The sequence below is a fragment of the Antechinus flavipes genome, chromosome 4 (assembly GCF_016432865.1).
Source record: "Antechinus flavipes isolate AdamAnt ecotype Samford, QLD, Australia chromosome 4, AdamAnt_v2, whole genome shotgun sequence".
NCBI lineage: Eukaryota > Metazoa > Chordata > Mammalia > Dasyuromorphia > Dasyuridae > Antechinus > Antechinus flavipes.
In genome coordinates, this window is record NC_067401.1 from 340167550 (window position 1) to 340188602 (window position 21053).

Here is a 21053-nt window from a genome sequence, read left to right on the forward strand (position 1 = left end):
AAAATTCTTAAATTCTCCTGGATCTATTTTTCAGGTTACTTCTTTGAGGTATTTTACGTTTTCTTCTATTTTTTTTCGTTTTCCTTTTGATTTTGTTTGACTGATTCCTGATATCTCATTGATTCATTAGTTTCTGTTTGTCTAGTTGTAATATTTAATGAATTATTTTCTTCAATTAGCTTTTTCTTACCCTTTTTTCCATTTGACCAATTCTACTTTTAAAGGAATTATTTTCTTCACTATTATTTTTTCTATTTTGCCAAAGGTATTTTTTTAAGGAGTTGTTTTCTTCAGTCAATTTATATGCTTCCTTTCCCACATTGTTGACTTTTTCATCAGAATTCTCCTCTATAGCTCTAATTTCTTTTCTCAATTTTCTTCTACCTCTCTTATTTGATTTTTAAGATTATTTTTTGAATTCTTCTAAGAGAACCTTTTGAACTTGAGACCAATTCATATTCTTCTCTGAGGCTTCACATATAAGCATTTATCCTGTTCTGTCCTCTTTTGGGTTTATATTCTGATCTTCTTTGTCACCACGGTAGCTTTCTGTGATCAGAACTCTATTTTTTTTCTCATTTAAAAAAAATTGCGTTCCACTTCTAGGGTACAGGGGAGACAGTCTCAATCTTTTTTGGGATGGAGACAGAGGCCTTTCACTGACTTGCTACATTGAGGCTGGAGGTATTTTCAGTTTTCTCACTGTGCTGAGTTAGCCTGACCTAGTCCTGTCAGGGGGCTCACAATTTTCTTTCTGTACTTCATTTGGAGTTCTTTCAGCTGATCTGTTAAGCCACTGGTCCACTAAGTCAGGGTAGAGAGGCTTCAGCTGCTGATCTGTACTTTGGCTAAGAGGCTCCTGCTAGATTCCCTGAACTGCTGGGCCAGGCTCCTCCAGAGGGGAACAGATCTTTTCTGAAGTCTTTTCAAGATATCTTAAGGTCGAAAATGATTTCACTATGAATTTTGTGGGTTCTGTCACTCAAGAATACATTCAGAGGTTTGATTTAGTATTGTTTCTAAGGGAAACTGGTTAGAGCTCAGACAACTTCCTGGTTTCTTTTTACCTTCTTGATTCTGCCCTTTTACCTTTATCTTCATAGTAGTTGTGATCAAGTCTTATGTGATCCTGTATGATACTTGAATTATTATTAGCTACTTTCAGTAATTATTCTTTTACTTAGAAGCTTTTAATTTGACTATGACATTCTTTGAGCATTTTATTTTGTGGATTTCTTTCAGGAAATGAATGGGAGATTATATTTTCACTTGCTCCTTAGGCTCTTCATATAGGGAAACACAGAGACACAATAAAGATATTCTGAATCTCCTTATGGCAGCATTATGTTTATGCTGGCACTTTAACATTTGATTATCTTTCTGAGTAATCATGAGCTATATATAGCTTATCAAAGCTTCTCTTTATATTTCTTTGCCTTTTTAAAGGTCATTACTGAAGTATATCTGAGAAATCTGGACTCTTTTATGATTTTTCATACAACCATATTAACTGCAAGTTTCTTAATTACCTTTCCATTTTATTCTATTGTCACTGTCATATTTTGCAGCTCAATTCTACTTTATAATATTCATTTAAAAATTTCTCTGAATTCCAAATTCTCTTCCTCCACCTAGTTTCTTCTCCATCCATGAAGAAGTCAAGCAATATGATATTATTATACATGTGAAGTCATGTAGAACACATTTTTATATCATGCAAAACATATTTCTATAAGTCCAATACGATCACCTATTTTCTTTTTACATTAATTTTATCCAATTCTAATTGTAGCCTTACAACAACAAAGTAATTTTTTTATTCTTCCCTATCTCACTTTCCACAGAAATGACTAAACTTCCTCTTGTCTTCTCAAGCTTCCCATACTACCCTACTCCCACCTTTTAAATTTCAATAGACTTTACCCTTCCTTTAAACTCTAACAGTATAATCTCTCCTATCATTCTCTGTCAGACTCCTGAAGAAAGCAGTCTGCATTTCTTGCCCCTACATTTTTTAGTCTTATCTACTCCTTACCCTTTGTCATTTCCTTCATCATGAACTGCCTTGGAGACATTCAGAGTGGATATCTTAAGAGATATCACAAAGTTAGCAAGTTCAAAACAGAACTCATATTATGGTAGAATATTATGCTATAAATAATAATGAGCAGGTTGATTTCAGAAACACCTGGAAAGACTTATGTGATCTGATATAAAGTGAAATGAGAAGAACCATGAGAACATTGTACATTGTAACTAAAATATTGCAGATGAAAAGCTATGAATGATTTAACTCTTGCTAGCAATATAATAATGCAAGATACAATTCTGAAGGACTCACGATGAAACATGCTATCCATATCTAGAGAAAGAACTGATATTGTTTGAATACAGTGAAGCATACTATCTTTTTCTTCATCCCTCCCCTTTTCCTTTTCTCCTTCCTTCTTTCCTTCCTTCTCTCCCTCCCTCCTTTCTTCCCTCCTTCCCTCCTTTTCTCTTTCCTTCCTCCTTTCCTCCTTCCTCCCTCCTTCCTTCCTTATTTTCTTCCTTCCTTCCTTCCTTTTTCTCTTAAATTTTTTTGTAAGAGTGTTCTTGTGCAAAATGACTAATATGAAAATACATGATTTCAAATGTATAACCTATATCAGATTGCTTACCATCTCAGGAAGAGGAGAGGGAGGGATGGAATTTGGAATTTAAAACTTTAAAAAGTGTTAAAAATTGTTTTAACATATAATTGGAAAAAATAATTTTTTAAAAAGACAACTCATTATTCCCTCAATCCTATTTTCCAACCTTTCTTTTGTTGTTGTTGCTGAAAGCAACATCATTCTTCTAGCCTTCCAGGCTTGTAATATTGGCATTCTCTTCAATTCCTCTGCTTTAGCCCAAATGATTACTCAATTGCCAAAACTTGTTCTTTTCTACCTCTGCAAATCTCTCACATCTAAACTAGACCCTTTTCTTTACTTATGCAGCCATCAATTAATTCAAGTACTCAACACCTATAGCCTAATATTGCAATAGCCTTTTGTTGAGTTTTTTTTTTTTTTTTTTTTTTTTTTTTGCTGAGGCAATTGGGGTTAAGTGACTTTCCCAGGGTCACATAGCTAAGAAATGTCTGACAGCAGATTTGAACTCAGATTCTCCTGACTTCAGGAGTGGTGCCCTACATACTGGGCAACCTAACTGCCCTTGCAATAGTCTTTTAAATGGTCTTTCTGCCTCAATCCTTTCTGCACTCCCAGTTCATCCGAAACACAGCTGTCAAAGTGATTTTTCTTAAGTGGAGATGTGGTCTTTAAGTGAAAATATTCAATGACTTCTGGTGATTCCATATTGCTTGTAGGATAAAATAGAAATTCTTCTCTCTAGATTTTAAAGCTCTCCTAATCTGTTCCTCAATCTATCTTTACATTTTTTCTATAACATTCTTTTCCATTCACTCCATGAGCCAGCCTAATTTGCTTTCTTTTTGTTCTTCACATATACACAATACTCTGTCTCATCTCCACATCTTTGTACTGTCTATCCCTTTTGACCAGAATGAACTCTCTTATATAATTCTTCTCTTTTCCTTCAAGATTCAGCTCAAGCTCTATTTTCCACATGAATGATGCCATGAACTATTAATGCCTATCCTCCCTAACTCTTGTATTTAGCATCCTTATATTTATGTTGTACCCTTCTGGGCTTTTTTTTTTTAAAGCAACTTGTCATTTCATTACAGAACTGGATTTCCAGAAATCGATTATTACTTGCACATATTCTAGAGGGCACACTCCTACTCATAACTTTATGACTTATAAGTCTCCACCAGTATACTTATTAAATTGTTATCTAGTACATGAAATTATCTATTAGTGAAGGCATTTATTAATATGGAAATGTAAAAACAGTTGTCACTAAATATTTTCCTTATAAATCTGGGGCACACTTTCACAAATATCCACAGTGTCCATGGGAAGAATGGAAAAACTCTAACAGTAGTGAGATACACCATTAGGGAAGAAGTATGATTGAGACAACTTACTTCTGTTGTATTTTGTATGCCTTGATAGTCTTTCATTATTTTGAAAACTCCTCTTTATAGAATAGTTCTTGTTTGCCAGGTCTAGCTCTCTGTTGATTGTGTAATCGGCTCATACTACCTCTTTGTATTTGTGTTTGTCTAGATATATTCAATATTTTATACTGGTTGAGAATCTCCACATTAAAGTGATCATTTTTGAAATGTGTGAGACAATTTCCCCCCTCTATTTCTTGCTTCAACTCATTAACTAACTGATGAAATCTTGATCTACTGTATGGAAGATTTCCCTCTTTATAAGTTTTTGCTAAATTCTTTGGCCATCAGAGGAGCAGAAAGAATATTTTCCCACCCCTTTTTAGAAGTCTCCTTGACAAAGTGCTTCTTAAACCTTTTGAACTCCTTATGACTTGAATATTTAAATACTTCTGGGATATTTCTAATTGTTGGTTCAATCAAGTTGTTCCCCTCTAACTAAAATAGAATAGTGTGCTTACTTTATAGAGGGGTCTATGTGTGGCCCCAATTTTATACTTAATCTAATACCTTGTTACATAAAAATCTCATCATCTGTGACTAATTTCTGTGACCACATCAATGTAGTGTGTGTATGCTTTGGACTGGGGGAAGGGAATCACATCTCTTCTTTTACTTTTATCTGTATTCACTTTCCTTATATTTATTTTGTATTCTTATACAAATATTGTATATTACTTTCATTCTATATTCTTTTCTCTATCACTAGATATGAACTCCTTGGGAATAGGAACATAAAATTTATTGTTTATTGAGTAATTGATGGATGAAGCAGAGAGGTTTAGGAGTAAGAGTACTGTTTTGAGACTCGGGAGACCAACACATTTCTACTTAAATGCTTTCTTGTTCAAATTACGGGATATTTTAGGGTCTTAAGGTCTAATTAATTTTGATCCTAACCTGTGCAATCTCTGAGGTCTTTCAATCCTATAAATCTGTGAATGTATGGTATCACCTCAAAAAGTGAGTTCATAAAAGAAAATCCAATTTCCTTACAGAGCAATTAATACCTTGAGAATAGGAAGTTTCATTTTTGTCTTTGTATCCCAAGAACCTGGCTGAGTGATTGCACATAGTAAATGCTTAATAAATACCTATTAGCTAATGAATGGTTAGCAGCATAAATGACTGCTGTTCACTTATAGCTGACTTCATGACCCCATTTGGGGTTTTCTTGGCAAAGACATTGTAGTGGTCTGATATTTCCTTCTCCAACTCATTTTATAAATTAAGAACTGAGACAAGCAGGGTAAATGACTTGCCTAGGGTCACTCAACTAGTAAGTATGAATTTGAACTAGATTTGAACTCATGAAGATGAATTGTCCTTTGTCCAAACTGGTCATTCTTTCTATGAAACTATGTAGCTGACCCAGAGAAAATATAGATAAATCATTTCAAATATTTTCTGTCTAAGATGTTCCAAAAAAAAAATCATACAATTTTCTCAAACAATTAGGAAAACAGGATAGAATTGAAAAGTAACATAAGCTAACAAATATGAATCTCTTTTCTTTCAGGGCTCTAGAACGATTAATTAAAATAATTAAAAATTCTTATAATACTGGCAGAGGTGCTAGTTCATAAATGGTATTGTATTATGGGTGACATATCTAAATAATGAGATATGTGAAGGTCTGGATTCAAGAACTGTGTCTGAAACTTACTGTGTGACTCTTAGTCGTTTTATGTTCTGATGCTCAGTTTCCTCATCTATAAAAAAGGGGAAAGGGAAATAATATCTATCAACTTTGATTCAATTCAACAAACATATGAAGCATCTGCCATGTTCCAAGCATCATGCTAAGCCTTGAGAATACAAGAACAATAACAAAAGAAACAGGCGCTGTTCTTAAGTAGCTTACATTCTAATTTTCAGAGTTCTTGTGAGAAAAGCATTTTGGCAACTGCAAATTACTGTAAAAAGTGAGTAAAACAAAAGGAAACAATATTTCTAATGAATTAATAAAAATAATTAAATCCCATGCACATTATGGTTAGAATGCTAATCCTGTGAAGATTCATAATTGAGAGTGGTAAGAGGAATTACTTTACTGCCTGCTAACACAGATTTAAGTCGACAGTTCCTACGATGAGAAGTCAGAAAGTCATTTCTGTATATCAAGATGTCTATCAAGAAGTACTAAAAAAGTAACAATAGGACTTAAGATCAATCAATTTGTTTTATGTTTATATGCATATCTTCTTGAGATGCAGAAAAATTGCTTATAAGTAGACTTAAATATAATGAATTCTTTTGATTTAGCACGCATCTGAATCCTTGAAAACGTAGCAATTTCATTAAAATCTTTTGAGCTTGTGAATGTATGATCACACCAAACTAGGTGGGGCTGACTCAAATATGGCTCTGTGCCCCTTTTGATGTTGATCCTGGTGTGCCTACACCCCCTTGCACCTGCCTAGTTATGTCACTGGTTAAAAATATAGCTAGTCTGTTCAAGGTTGAAAATGATTCATTTCACATTCTGAGAAAATTAAAAATCTTAGCCCAGGGCAAAAGTCTAGGAGCTATAGTAAAACCACTAAAAATAGAGGCCATGACATATTTAGGAAATAGTACAAAGACCACAAAATTGGGCAAAAAAGCTTTATTATTCTTCCATTTTAGAATAAAATTGGTGATGTCAAAAACATTCAAGAACCAGTTTAAGAATAAAGCATTTATATGCAATACCATAATCAACCTGAACAATGCCAAACCACCATGTGTGAGAGGGAAAGAACCAGTTATAATAGCTTTAGGAGCTCTTTTGAAGACATTACAAACTCATTTAGTTCTGTCTTCTTGTAGAGGGGTAATGCTTTGTATTATTAAGAAGCTTCTAATGGAGCTGGAAAAGATACTCTGCTTGAACCATGGTATTACCTGGCAATAAAGGAAAAAATCCAGAGTTTCACACACAAACCATGGTGTTGAAAACTGCAAGCCTAATTCCCAAGTCTTTTATGAACTTGAACTTGAATCTGTGGATACAGTCAGTATAAACATACCAAGATAAACTTAGAAAAGTTACAGAGAAGAGGAAAATGTATCTCTTGTTTGGTAATTCATTTTTAGAGATGGACATTAAGATAAACAGTTTTTTTTTTGGGGGGGTAGATAGGTCTTTATATTCTATTCTTACAAATGAAGATTATATAGTATTCAGTAAGAGAAATAGTTCCCCCTCTTGTCTCCAAGAATTCTAAGGAGGAGAAAACTATCTTCTGAAGAATTTGGAATGGAGGAGATTTTAGAAGAAAAGCAAGGTGTATAATGGTGGAAAGATATGGGAAATGGCCTATATTACACATCTTATATTGACTTTGTTTTATTTAAAAGACACAGAGACTGTGATGAAATAGTTCATAATCTCCAATAAAAGCTTGATTTGAAAGTATTTTTCCTTTGGCTTTTTTCTTTTCTGAGAGGTCCCCTTTTGGATAGACTTTGTGTTAGAGTGACCAACCTGAGCAAAAATGAGGGCCATAATATACCAATGTCATGTACAAAGGACTGCAGACATTTTTTTTCCCATTAAAAAAATTGCTGGTTAGTTAAAGCGCCCTCATGTGTCTCCACATGGCAATATTTTAGGGTTTTCCCCAAGAGCATATTACCTATAATCCTAAGATTGTTACAATTCTCAATAATATTTTCTGCTTTCTCCTCTCCCTCTCATACTTTCAAAGACACCCACAAAGCTCTAAGTAGGTGCTTAAAACTCTAGGGTCAAAAATTAAGCAGGGTTGGTTTAGTAGGTCTTGATAGATGTCTTATAGTCCAGAATGGTAGTCAAATATGGGACCAGCAGGAGCTCTATTTATAGTTTTCCAATGTCAAGGCCAAGTGAAATGTCAACCAGTAGAATGATTACTGAGGAGATATTCAGCAAAGAAAGAGGCACCTTTAATAGGACAAAACACCAACATTTTTTGCAGGCACAAAAACCATTTCCAACAGAAGTGTTCACCTTGTTTAGTTTTCTTACCCTGTAAAATTGATAACAGCTCTGTATGTTGATAGAACACTGTTGGAGGTTTATAAGTCTGGTCAGGGAAGGGGAAGAGTTAAATTTCAGTTGGAAATGTCTATGTGATGCTCAAACATTTATAAAAAACTTTGGTTGTTTGTTACAATTGAAGTATAGCAAGAGAGTTTCTGCTCTGAGATTTGAGGAAGGGGTATCTAGTCTAAGAGAATATCATAAAACTTTTGACATTAAATTATATTCTTTTGGAAAACCCACCCTGTTTAAATTTCCCAAACTTGATATCTTTTTTTCTTTTGAACTGACATTCTATTTAATCAGTAAGCCTATGACTTATGGTATGTCTGTTTTTGCTCTTGTTTGGGATAGCTTTGGAAAGCACTGTCCTCTTTCAGGTTCTGAGGGCATGGAGCAGGACCAGGAGTACTCTCAGAGGCCTGAGAGCTCTTTCTCTCACAGGAGCAGATTTCCAATAACAGCCCCATGTTGCTCTCTGTTAGCAGTAAAGGAACCTTAAACTCCCAACTGCCATTCATTTGGTTTTATGCAGCAGCAGAGCTGCTGTGACTTACATACAGGAAGCTGCCAAGTGCCCTGCCTACTGGCTGCTTCATGAACCCCTGCAATTTCGCACACGCACACAGAGCCACATGCACATACACGCACATTCTTTCCTTCATTCTCACTCTCTCAGCTCTTGAGTTCTGCATATCCATGGAACATTTCAGGAAAGCACTCTCTATCCTGTAGGGTAAGATTGTTTTTGGTTTCTTTCTCTTATTTGTAGTCCTAGCTTGGTTTAAATGCATGCACCTTACTGTTTTGGTCAGTGTCTGCAGCTAGAAACGAGAAGAGAATTTGCTGCTTGTGGTTTAACATGTGTGTTTTGTGCTCTCAGGATTTCTTTATGTCATTGTCTTAAATGTTGCAAATCTAGATTCTGAAGAAACAAGTATTTTTGCTTATACTCTGAAGTGCAGTTTAAAACAATGGAATTAGAATTCATTGGAGCTAAATAAATTATTTGTAGAAAAGTTATTTTGCTAATTAGTTGGAGTTAGGCTTATGGAGAAGCACCTGATTAACTTTACAGGTTTTTTTTTTTTTTTTTAACCCTTCCTTTGCCAACAGTCTATATTTGCTAAATTCATTTTGTGTTAATGAAAAATTAATAAGACACCATTTCATCCATAATAATTTATTGAAGTTTGATTTTGAAAGCATGAATTGTAGTCTATACAAATGTGTTAAAAAACACACATCTCTTTTGATGTTAAAAGAAACACAATTAAATATAGTATCTACATATACTTGTATACCTTTTTTTAAGAGATGGGAAAGGTAAGAGAGGAACATTAATGAGCCAATTGCAAGGTTTTAGCCTACTAGAAAATAAAAGAAAAATTTAGAAGTAAAGAAATATCAGAAAAATGTTGGCAAATGCTACAACATACTCACCATACCTTTGTTTCAATTATGGTTTCATTTTCTGAGTTTATACTCCAGCTTACAAGCTTTTTCTATTTTTTCTGTTTGACTCAAATAGTTGTTTTATTATTTTTTAAATTTTTTTTAACAATCAGGACATTTGATTCTAACAAGTACTGATAATTAGTTGAATGTCCTAGCCAAGGTGCACTGAGAAGAATTATTTGGAGAATCAGAGAAAAGTACTACTGTATTTTAAAATTATATTTGTTTAATCATCTATTCAGCACAACACATTTTCTTCTACTAAGGGCCTGAGATTTACTTTTATGTAGAAATGCTATATTTTACATGAAGTTTTTTCACATTTTCATAGCAGAGTCTGAAGAAGTACAAACTTGCAAGAAAATATATGTGAATATTTGTGAGTTGTCACTCATAAGAAAATCAATTTAGGTTATGGTGGTAAGTACTACACTCTGATAGCAGATAAGATTAGAACTGGAAGAGACCTTAATGATTAAGTAGTCCAACTTCATTCGATGAATAAGGAAACTGAGTTCAAGTCTCAGGCAGCACCAATATTTCCTAATAAAAGTGACAATTAAGTATTCTCTATATATGTATATACACATACACACACACACACACACATATATAAAATGTTCCTCTCTCTTTTCTTTCCTACTAAGATGCCTCCTATCCTCTCCTTCAGGGGCTAAATATAGTCTTGCCGTCTGTGGCTGGCTGCATAAGCAACCACACATCCTATTCTATCTGCCATATCTTGGTTACAGAATAAATCTTACCCAGGGTCATTTTCTGTACACACTACATATTTCTAGAAAACATGAAAAGTGATTCAAACGAAGGGAGAGATAAACAGAGATAGATTTGGAGCCTAGTAGGGGGCAGAAGGCAATAAATGAGAAAAAGCTGACCATTACATTTGTCTTCCCACTTTGATACCAAGTTCTGTTTTTCTTTAGCTACCTTTGGGGGAGTATTAGCGGCTGTACTCTCCCCTCCCCTTATAAAATTCAGACTCAATTAAACAACTAATACTAGTAAAGTAAAGTTCAGGGAAGCAATTCTTTGGGTTCTCTCCAAAGTGAGTTGTGCCTGGAGTGATGTTTAAGCCAATGTCAGAGCAAGGCAACAGCTTCTGGCCAGTTTCCAGTACCTTTGTAATGCATATTAGCTCAGATGAGGAGTAAGTACTTAAAGTTAGAAACTGAGAGTTTTCTGAGTGCTGCCACCGTGCATTTTTACTCCTGCTCAAGTAAAATACTTGGGGAGAACCCAAGAAGACATGCTCTGCTCTGGGACTCACTGCGTCTTGTCCTCTTTCTACAGGTGGCCCACCGGCTGCTGAGCCCACCGCTGCTCCGGGAACCAGTTATGCGCTTTGCTTGCTGCTACTGATCATGACCATGACCCTTCACACCAAATCATCTGGAGTGGCTCTGCTCCATCAAATCCAAGGTAATGAGCTGGAGCCCCTGAATCGCCAGCAGCTGAAGATCCCCCTGGAACGGCCCCTGGGCGAAATGTACGTGGACAGCAACAAGACAGGGGTCTATAACTATCCGGAGGGGGCTGCCTACGACTTCAACAACGCTGCAGCGCCGGTCTATGGCTCGTCCAATCTCACCTACGCCCCCAGCTCTGAGACCTTCAGCTCCAACGGCCTGGGGGGATTCCACTCTCTGAATAACGTGTCTCCGAGCCCGCTAGTCCTCTTACACCCACCGCCCCAGCTCTCGCCTTTCCTGCATCACCACAGCCAGCAGGTGCCCTATTACCTGGAAAATGAGCAGAGTGGCTATGCCATGAGAGAGGCAGCCCCCCAGGCTTTCTACAGGTACTATAGCCCAGACATTGCAGGGGATGCGGCGGGGGGAGGGGTACTCGCCTTCCCTCTCTCAGTATGAGAAAGAGTGCGTGTGTGCGTGCCTGAGAGTGTGTATGTGTATGCGTGTCTCTCTCTCTCTCTGTGTTTGTGTGTGTATATATGTGCTCGTGCGCGCCTCTGTACTTGAGGGGAAGTATGCTTTCTCCAGGCCGGGATCTAGAGTGGAAAGGGACCAGGAGTTGCGGGGCAGAAGAGGGCGTTAAGCGGCCTAAGGGTGAAGGCGGCTTACACCCGGAGCTCTGCCGAGAACTTAGCAGTTGTTCTGGGTCAGAGGTGCCCCTCTGAGCGAGTTTGGGCTCTAGCTAGACTACTCCTTCGCCCCATCCCGTCCCTACCTCCACCTACCTGGGCAGGTGAGGGTGAAACTTGCCCAGGCTCTTGGCTGGAGGAAGGAGAGGGAGAAGGAGGGAAATCCTGAAGGAGGGAAAGAAGGCTGTCACAGCCGCCGCCCGGAAGGTAGACAGGCAGCAGAATGCGCTTGGGCTGAGGCGAAAAGAGGGAGGAGATAGAAACCTAGACAGAGAGATAAGAGAGAGACGGACTGAATCAGAGAGACAAAGACAGGTACAGACAGAACCAGAGACAAGTGAGAGAGAAACTGGAAGAAAGACGGAGACAGAGAGGCAGAAACAAAGAGAAAGAGTCATATAGATACAGAGAGCAAGATAGAAAAAAATAACGAACACTTAAGAAAGGCAGAGACAGAAACGGAGAACAGAGACAATAAACACACACACATATACAAATACAGACACACACAGACACACACACACATACGAAGAAACAAGTTGGATGGGTTGGGGGTAGTGGAAGAAGCAAGAAACGAGCGGTTTATTTTCTATTCCCGTTTTCTAAAGTCAGTTTCTCTTCCTTGGCTATATTTTGAAAATCATATTCCCACCCCCTTTCCCCGCCTCCCCGTCTCAATCCTTCTCCGTGAGAAACAGGTCAGGAACCCCGTGTGCTTTCTAACCAAACAAACCCTTTAAAAACTGTATATACAAAGCACCAGTTATCTGGGGAGCGGGGGTGGTGGCGGCGGCAAGTGGTGTGGGGAGAAGAACAAAACCCAAATAAACATCGGGAACTGGGAGTTACTACTAAATGTTCAGCGCAGGTATTTGGGGTTGGAGGTGTTTGAGGTTAGTGACAGCGTAGATTGTGTCAGGGTACAAAACTGAGCGATTCCTAACTTTCCCCCTCCGCAGTTTTTCCCGCTTCATTACTACACTGCCCTCATCCCACCCGGCCACAACTCAGTATTTTCGTGACAGTGTTCCCCTGATGGGAAAAACAAAACAAAACGGAAAAATGGAAAGAAGTTATACAGGTCTCAACAATTTGCTAGCTGCGAAGGTGTCTGAGCCAAGGTTGGAGCAGATGATGCCATGTGACATTTGACTGCAGGGAATTTATAGGGAGCTTGTAACCAGAAAAACACGACCCACCGAGCTGTTCCTGATTTTTGTGCTCTTTGCTATCAGATAAGTAAGTTAGATTTTTGGGAACTGCGCACCTTCAGCTTGCCTGCTAGAGAGTAGGGGAAAAAAACCCAAACTCGAGAAAATGGCCCACGTGCAACTTGGCGCTATGTAGTCTAGGCATTTGCTGTTCAGTCTAAATCTGAGGAAGATTTTTTTTTTTTTTTTTTTAACATTTTGGTGGCAAGAATTTTTTTTCATTCCTTTTCTTTGGGAGATTTTTCTAACTATACTTTTTCTAAATTCTTCTCCGTCCCCCAACCCATTTCATTTATTGTTGCTTTGCCCTATTTCTACTATTGCCCAGATGTATTTCAGGTGAATGGATTTGTTTGAGAGTAGTCTGGGTCAGAATAACCCGTAAACATTGCACTTTCAAGGAAGAAGTATCCAATGTCCTCACTTAACTGTCAACTCCTCCGCCCTCAATTCCTTCCCCTTTTCCCCCCTACCCTCCAACAAACAAGACTAATGATGGAGTGGTTCTCTGTGCATCTGGACAATTAGGCACTGAATTTGGATTCCTCTTGTATTGGGTTTCAGGACTAACCTCCTTTACCAGTGCTTGGCCCAATTATTATCCTGAATTTTAGCTCTTTGGTTCAGTATTCTATTCCCAGAGATATTTATGACTGAGGAAAGAAGGTTAAAGGACAAATGTTTCCCAATGGAAAAGCCAAGTTTTGGTATTTGGGGTGGTAGGTCTTTGAGATAATTGGGCCCATTTAGCTAAAGCCAAATTCAAAGGGATTTAATGTTCTAGGTCCAATGAGAACCTGATAACTTAAAGACAGAATTTATGGCATTATCTTCTTTTCTCTTTTAATGATATGTAGGTTACAGTTTGCTCTCAATATTTTAAGACAGGGTTAAAATGGAAGAGCTATCGACTATTCTCCTCCCCATCCCCTTCCAAAAAAGAGAGCAAAATATATATTGTGTAATTCTAAAGACATTTCTCTTCCTTCACTAGTTGGACATTGGTGTGAGTCCACATAGTGGACTTCTGAAACTTTTGTCACTTATCTTTTAGGTCTTTTATTGCATATTAAATGTCCTTGAATTTCAATGATCCTGATGAGACTGTACTTTGGTAGATGATGTTTTTGTCTTGCTAATAATTGGAAACTACACCTATTCGATTTTAGAGTTCATCTTTTACTTAAAATATTTACAGTTTTCATTATCTCAGTAGCAAATACCAATTCTATATCTTTCTCAGAACTATTCCCCATCTCTAAAGAACTTTGTGTTAAATCAGAAGTTCTGAAGCTGGTTTCCATAAAGTTAAAAAAAAAAGATTTGATGACTGAATTTCAATATAATTGATTTTCTTTATAATTCTATGTATTGAATTTGATGTATTCAAAAATATTATTCTGAGAAGCTGTCCAAAAGCTTCACTGGACTGCCAAAGGGGTCCACGACACAAAAAAGATTAAGAACCTCTGTTATAAATTCAGTCTAAGAAGCAAAATTGATAATTAAATTTAAAGAACATTAAAAAAGTCATATATATTTGACAATATATGGAACCTCAGAATTTATTAGTCAAGAAATGAGTACTATATATATATGTATGTATTGATATAAATGGATAGGTATTATTTACATTATGTTTTCTTTAAAATATTTTTCTTCTGAAAGCTTTCCCATTTTAAATTTTCATTGGTTAAAGTAATGGAATTGAGTTCAAACTCTTATGTTTTTGTAAGTAATAATGATAATTTCATAATGTGTAGGGAATTACCATAGATGCCAATTGAAAACAAAAAATTCAGTCAATTGACTTGTGATTTTACTTATGTAAATCACACAGCTGTTTTGATTCATCCTAGTCTGTGCTAATAGATTTGACTTTTTATCCACCATTTAGGCAAAGCCTGGTGATTTTATCACCAGTCTAAAAACTGTTTTTCTCAAATGTTGAAAACAAAGGATTTTATGTTAAAGTATTGTTGTGTTAGTTCATTTTATTTTATCATACAGTTACGAAATAGACAAAAATTACAAGATTTATAATCTACTCTGATTTCTAACTTCTATACTGAAAATTTATAATCTATTCTTTAGCCATAGTAATGACAACAAGAACAGTACTCATACTTATATAACACTTTGCAGATTACATATAATTTGCCTCACAGCAGTTCTATGGCAAGCAGTGAAATATTATTATTATTTCCATTTTACAGGTGAAGAATCCGAAGACCAGAGTTGTGACTTGCTAGGATTTCATAGCTAGCAATGAATCTAGATCTAAATGAAATGTTCTGATCTAAGTTCAATAATGAGAGCTAGCCTTATGTATCACAAATATTAGAAGACTGAATTAGTTAATAGGAAAATTGTGAATTTGTATTCTAAGGCTGCCATTTTATCTAAATAATTAATTAAGTTAAAATGATTAATAGGATTACTGTGAATCACATAGCATTTTTAAAAATGAAAATGAGAGAACTTTTATTCTTTGAAATTAAAAAAAAAGTTCCAAAAAATGCTGAAGTTGAAATTAACAGAGTAATTAAAACAGTTCATTAGCCTTAACTACTTAACTATATGTCATTTGTGGAGGTTTTTTTTTTAAAATATATTTTTTAATAATTTTGTATTTCTTAAGGACTAAACTTTTCTTCTTTTTATCAAACTCTTAAAAATCTGTAAATCAATTAAAATATATTTGCTGATCTAGGAATTTATATCCTTGTTTTATGAATCTTAAGAATAGATTATATTTAAAGCAAAAACAAAATAAAACAAAACCATAAAATTTTCAAGTCCCCTCCACAAAAACAATAACAAACCATATCAAACTCTTCTCTTTGTGTTAATTTTGAAATTGTATAAACTATCTATTCATGTTAAAAGGAAGGAAAAAATTTTGGAAATGCCTTCAAGATAGCCTTCCCTTTCTTTTGTGAAAGAAAATAAGATTTCATTCTCTGTCATACCTTATTATTTATAAATTCAAAAATGTATCTGTGTTTAGGGTTTGAGTTTTCTGAGACCTGAAATTTGCAAACAGCTGAAAATTTTTTTCAACAACTGATTGGTATAATTTACTTATGGAAAGCTTGAGGATTAGAATAATTTATTTGAATACCTTGCATTAATCCTTTTAGTGATGAGTTGATACTTTACCTGACCTTTCCCTCCTCTATTCACTTAAAGAGACCTTCTCAGTCTTTTTGCTCACTTAATTTTTAAAAATTATCTCATGCATCGCGTTGGTTTTTTAAAATTCAAACAATTCACATAAAACGTGTATATTTTAAGAGAAAAGCTGTTAACAGATCATATCATCTTTTTTATTCTTGATTTCATCTTCACCTGCTACATATTACTTGCAGGCCTATATAGTCACAAGACTCTCATGCGTAATTATTACTTTCTCTTGCTTTCCTTTTCCCACTACTTTATTAATTCTAAATTTTAAATGCCTTCTATTTGCTTTTGTGAATATATGTAGAATATGAAATTCATGATTTGAAACAATTCAGAATTAGTTTCCTAGATTAAGATAAACAAGTAAAGTAGAGACCCAAGCAAGAAACTGAGTATAAAAGACATAAAAATCTATCTACTAAAGGCAGATGGACACTTCTTATTATGTTAACTTCAGGATTGGACCTCTAACTCTCTACTCATATTTGTTGCTTAAATGAGTTCAGGGGTATGGGGACATGGAAATCAGATACAGAATGATTAAGTACTCAGATGACTCATAGTAAAGAATTTGGAGAAAATGAATAGAATAGAGAAAATGTGAAATCATTTTAAATGGAAGCAAAATTAAAGTTATTAAAAAATTCCACTAAGATAAACAATGTGTGGCTACTGTTTGAGTGTGCTCATCCATGCATTTCTACTAGTGTGAGTGTACTTTATGTTAAATCTGTGATTGTATGAATGAAAATTTAAAGAATTTGTGAATTTTTGTTACAGATAGCACAAAATGTCATGCAATACTTTCTACTATGCTATTATAATTTTAAATTTCATTTCTAAAAGAAACTTGTTGAGCGTATCCAGAGTAAAAAACCTTCAGCTCTATTCTTAGGATCCATTGAAAGGATTATCATTTTACAGTATTTGACTTGTTACCAATTCTGTGCCTTAATTTTCCCAACCATAAAAGGAAAAAATATAATTTCTAACTAACTGCTTTAATTAATTAGAACTACTTTCCAAAATGAAAGTGTTTCAAAAGATCCACTCTATATAAATATAAAGCATATGGTTACTTTAAAAGAAACCAACCCAAACAGAAAGTGCACAGTACAGGATAGGGTGTTGGCTTACAGGCTAGTCCATCACAGACACTAAGTAGTTTCATTTTATGCTGCAAGTTCTCTTAAAGCATTAACACAAAATATTCATAACTTCTTTTGATTTTGATATATATGTGTCCTGCAACATTCTCCCTCACACAAAATGCCCACAGAATCAAGGCTTACTCTACATCCCTTTGGGATAGTCTGGAATGGACAAAGATTAGATAAGAATGTCTGCTCTATATAATTATTCTTCTTTTGAAATGTTAAAAGACGAAATAGGGTAAATATTTTGATTCTCTGCTAAAAAGATTCTCTATTAAGAATTTGATACTTAACAAAATGTAGTTGGATTGGACATATCTTTATTTTAGTACTCATATTTCAGTTTGTGATCTAGAACATTACCTAGAATAAATGCATTTGCACCTATAAAACAGTAAAGTGTATGTATGTTTCTATTTGATTAACTAATCTAATTAACCATGCAAATTAGCATGTTACTAACTTGCTTTGATTACATATTTTGTGGAACAAATGTATTTGTGTATGTCTCTTTAGGAAATAATTTCAACATCTATTTTGACAAATTAGTGCTCTCTTGCTATTCAATTTACCTTTTGTGTTGCAATTGTAAAACAGAATACATGGTCTAGATCCTACCAACATGAATGGAGTAAATGGTGCCCTGCATTTACATTAGCTCTTTTAGGTGATGAGGAAGTCATTTAGTTGGCTGGAAAAGGTAAAGTACCTAGGAATCAAATATAGTAAATTATTTTGTTCTTGCAGTTAGAATCACCAAATGTATTTATTAAGTTATATAGATTATAAACAAGGTTTGATTTATGATTTTTCTGAGTGGTTGCTTTTGTAGGATAAATGTATGTGTTTAAACAATTTATTTAGAGAGGCTTTGTTATTAGTAGTTAATACAGCAAGCTACACATCAGGACGCTGAAAATCAATCCATAGAGCTGCTATGGAAATTATTTTCAGTTTAGGCAAGTTGCTTATTCTTTCTGCCCCTTAATTCAGTTTTCAAGCATTAAGAATGCTTCTATAGTTTTCAGAAGGTAAATATACCCATAATTAATTTTAATAACTAAGGTCCCTTTAAAAATGTTTATTGTGCCTCTTTTAATATCCACAGAGTATGGCTACTAATGTTATTGTTGTTATGGCTACCTCTTGAAACACGGACTCTTGATCGTTAAACCTTGTAGGGTTTAACTACATCAGGAATGATCAAAACAAACCAGAAAATAAGAATGGCTTGCTGCTGCAATTGGGAGAGTGACTATAAAAAAAATCCAATAACAAAGTACAGCAAGAAGTTGTAGTTAGAAAACATTGTAAAGATGAATTTAATCTTCTTTGTATCTCTTTAAGGAGAAAGAAATAACTTGATATGCATTAATACATGAAAAGGATACTATCAATATTGAATACTACTAAGGGCAAAGTAAGGAAGAATGATGGATGATGACTAAGGAAGGTAAATAATTAAGGCTGAGACTGGAATTTAGGGACAAGTAGCATTTTGACATTGTGGAGATGACTTTTCAAGGTATATAATAGAAGGTCTCCATGATTTAGAAGAAAGGAATGTATTGGAAAGTTTTTAAATGAATACAATTCAACCAGAGTAATGAAGTGAAAAATACACATGGCAGAAGCTTTTGGTATTGATTACAGAGGAAAAAGAAGGAAGACTGGTGATAGCAAAATCACATGCAAAAGGCTGGAAGATATAAGGATCAAGCTGGGGAATAATGTGGCAAGGCTACTAGATGTTGTAGTAGATCATCATGGCAAGACCACTGAATATAGAAACAAAGATTAGAGTACCAAGTCTAAATGATTTGGCATGATTTCTAGAACACTTATTCTATATTAATTGGGAGCAAAAGAAATATGAATTTTGATTATAAAGATGATCTGGACAATTAAGGATTCTTCAAATTAATTTTTAATATTTGTGAGAATTTTCTTTGCCTTTAATTTTTTAGGTAATTGAAGTTTGGAAAGATTTTTTTCCTTTTGAATTGTACTGATAGTCTACTCAAACCCTTATTTTCTGTATTTGCATAGGTACAGCCTATACATATAGAACTCTAAAATTCAATAGACAATCAAAATATTTCCCAATGTTCTATACATTTCTACATTATTAAAAAAAAATCAGGACAATTAAATTTTTTGTAAACATTCTGTTTGGCATTATTTTGATATGTATTTGTTTTGTTTCATTTTTAATTAGAAGGGCTAACCCACAATAGTCGTTAGCATCATTGGATTACAGATTTAGTGCTGAATAGAATCTTAAAAATTATTTAGTCCTTTCCTTTTATTTTACAGATAAGAAAACAGGCCAAGAAGGTTAAGTGACTTATCATACAAGCAGTGAGTAGCAGAGCCAGCATTTGAGCCAAGGTCTTCTCACTTCAGATTGAGCACTCTTTTATTAATAATAATAATAGCTAACATTTATGTTGTGCTTTAAGGTATAAAAAATTTTTATATGTTAACTCACTTTATCATCACAATAACCCTTTGAGATAGATGCTATTGTCATCTCTATTTTACAGATGAGGAAACTGAGATACATAGTGGTTAAGTAACTTGCCCAGGAATATGTAGCTAGTAAACGTTGAGGTGAGATTACCTGTTGTCTGTACCATTTGCCTCCTTAAGTAATTTCTATTATAAAGTATTTACATGCTACTGTCCAGCAAACTCTATCCAAGCTATGATTTTAATTTTGTCCTGTACAAAATGTATATTTTCAAAACTCATTGTATTACTAATAATTAGATCTGAAGCACAAAAAGTTTGTGTGATGTTTGAAGATTATCAAATTATATACTCTATGCATGTAGTATATAAATGAAGTTTTTGTTCTTCTGAGGTTGTATGGATAGTAGATAAATATTCTGCCCTCAGAATCCAGACCACATACTTATTTTGTGATGTTAGGGAAGTCAATTAACCTTTCTATGTCTAGGCAATTCTCTGAAACTATGTGTTGTAGAAAATTTACTGATCAATATTGGTAGAACAATTTTCCTTTTGGGGTCCTAATGGGGGAGCAGGAAGATTTCCTTAAATTGATGAAATTACAGATATCCACAATTTTTTTTTTGAAAAAAGACAAATTAGAAATAGATGGCTTGACTTTAAAAATCTCAAAAATAATTATGAGTCAATGTAGCTCATTGAGTTGGAAGTCCATATTTGTTTCTTCTGGTGGTTTGGCTACTTGAATAACAGGTTCCAGGAATAAAATAAACAATGAAGGATTATAAAGTTACTAGCCAAGGGCTATATTGATTTCTTTGTTCTTTGTTTTTGATCTTCAATAAATAGAATTTATAATGAAAACTGATCAAACCAAGGTTACTTTTCTTTAACAATTTCAATCTTCTTAGACAAGAATGACAGGTCTGAGATAGTGAAATAACATAAAATTATCATGTAGTATGTAGAGATATTCTTTCCTTAAAGATTTGAGGAAAATCACATATTGAATTCTGGTGCAATGTTTGGTTTAAAGAACTAATTTTGTTCATTACCAATCTCGAATGTTGTTTGTGTTCAAGGATATCCTGAGAAGATAAACTGGGAGGGAAAATGTGAAATAGAGAAAGATCCAGAATCTTAGAGAAAAGTTGTAGAAAATTGGCCAGGCTTTTTCCTTTCACTCAGGAATATAACTAGCATGTAGTGATGTACTATGATAGTTACAGATCTTTAGAGAGTTAATTAGATTCATAGTTTTTATCCTTAATGACTTTGCACCTGTTGGATTTACAAAGAATAATTGCTTTTAAGAAACATATTTAAGCTGCTTTCCAATAAATTAAACCTGCTTTTAAGCCATTATTGCCTATTA

General features: G+C 34.7%; 1 protein-coding gene across 3 annotated transcripts in view; it reads left to right on the forward strand.

Moving 5' to 3' along the window:
- The window catches only part of ESR1 (estrogen receptor 1), a 532517-nt gene that overhangs the window by 145475 nt on the left and 365989 nt on the right, over window positions 1–21053 (forward strand). The window contains exons 1-2 of one of the 3 annotated variants that reach the window (XM_051997958.1): window positions 8598–8811; window positions 10845–11352. In XM_051997958.1, coding sequence (XP_051853918.1) covers window positions 10916–11352 — 437 coding nt within the window. In that variant the 5' untranslated portion in view covers window positions 8598–8811; window positions 10845–10915. Of the gene's footprint in view, window positions 1–8597; window positions 8812–9279; window positions 10702–10844; window positions 11353–21053 lie in introns of those variants that run through there. The other 2 variants (XM_051997957.1, XM_051997959.1) reach the window with 2 other exon arrangements.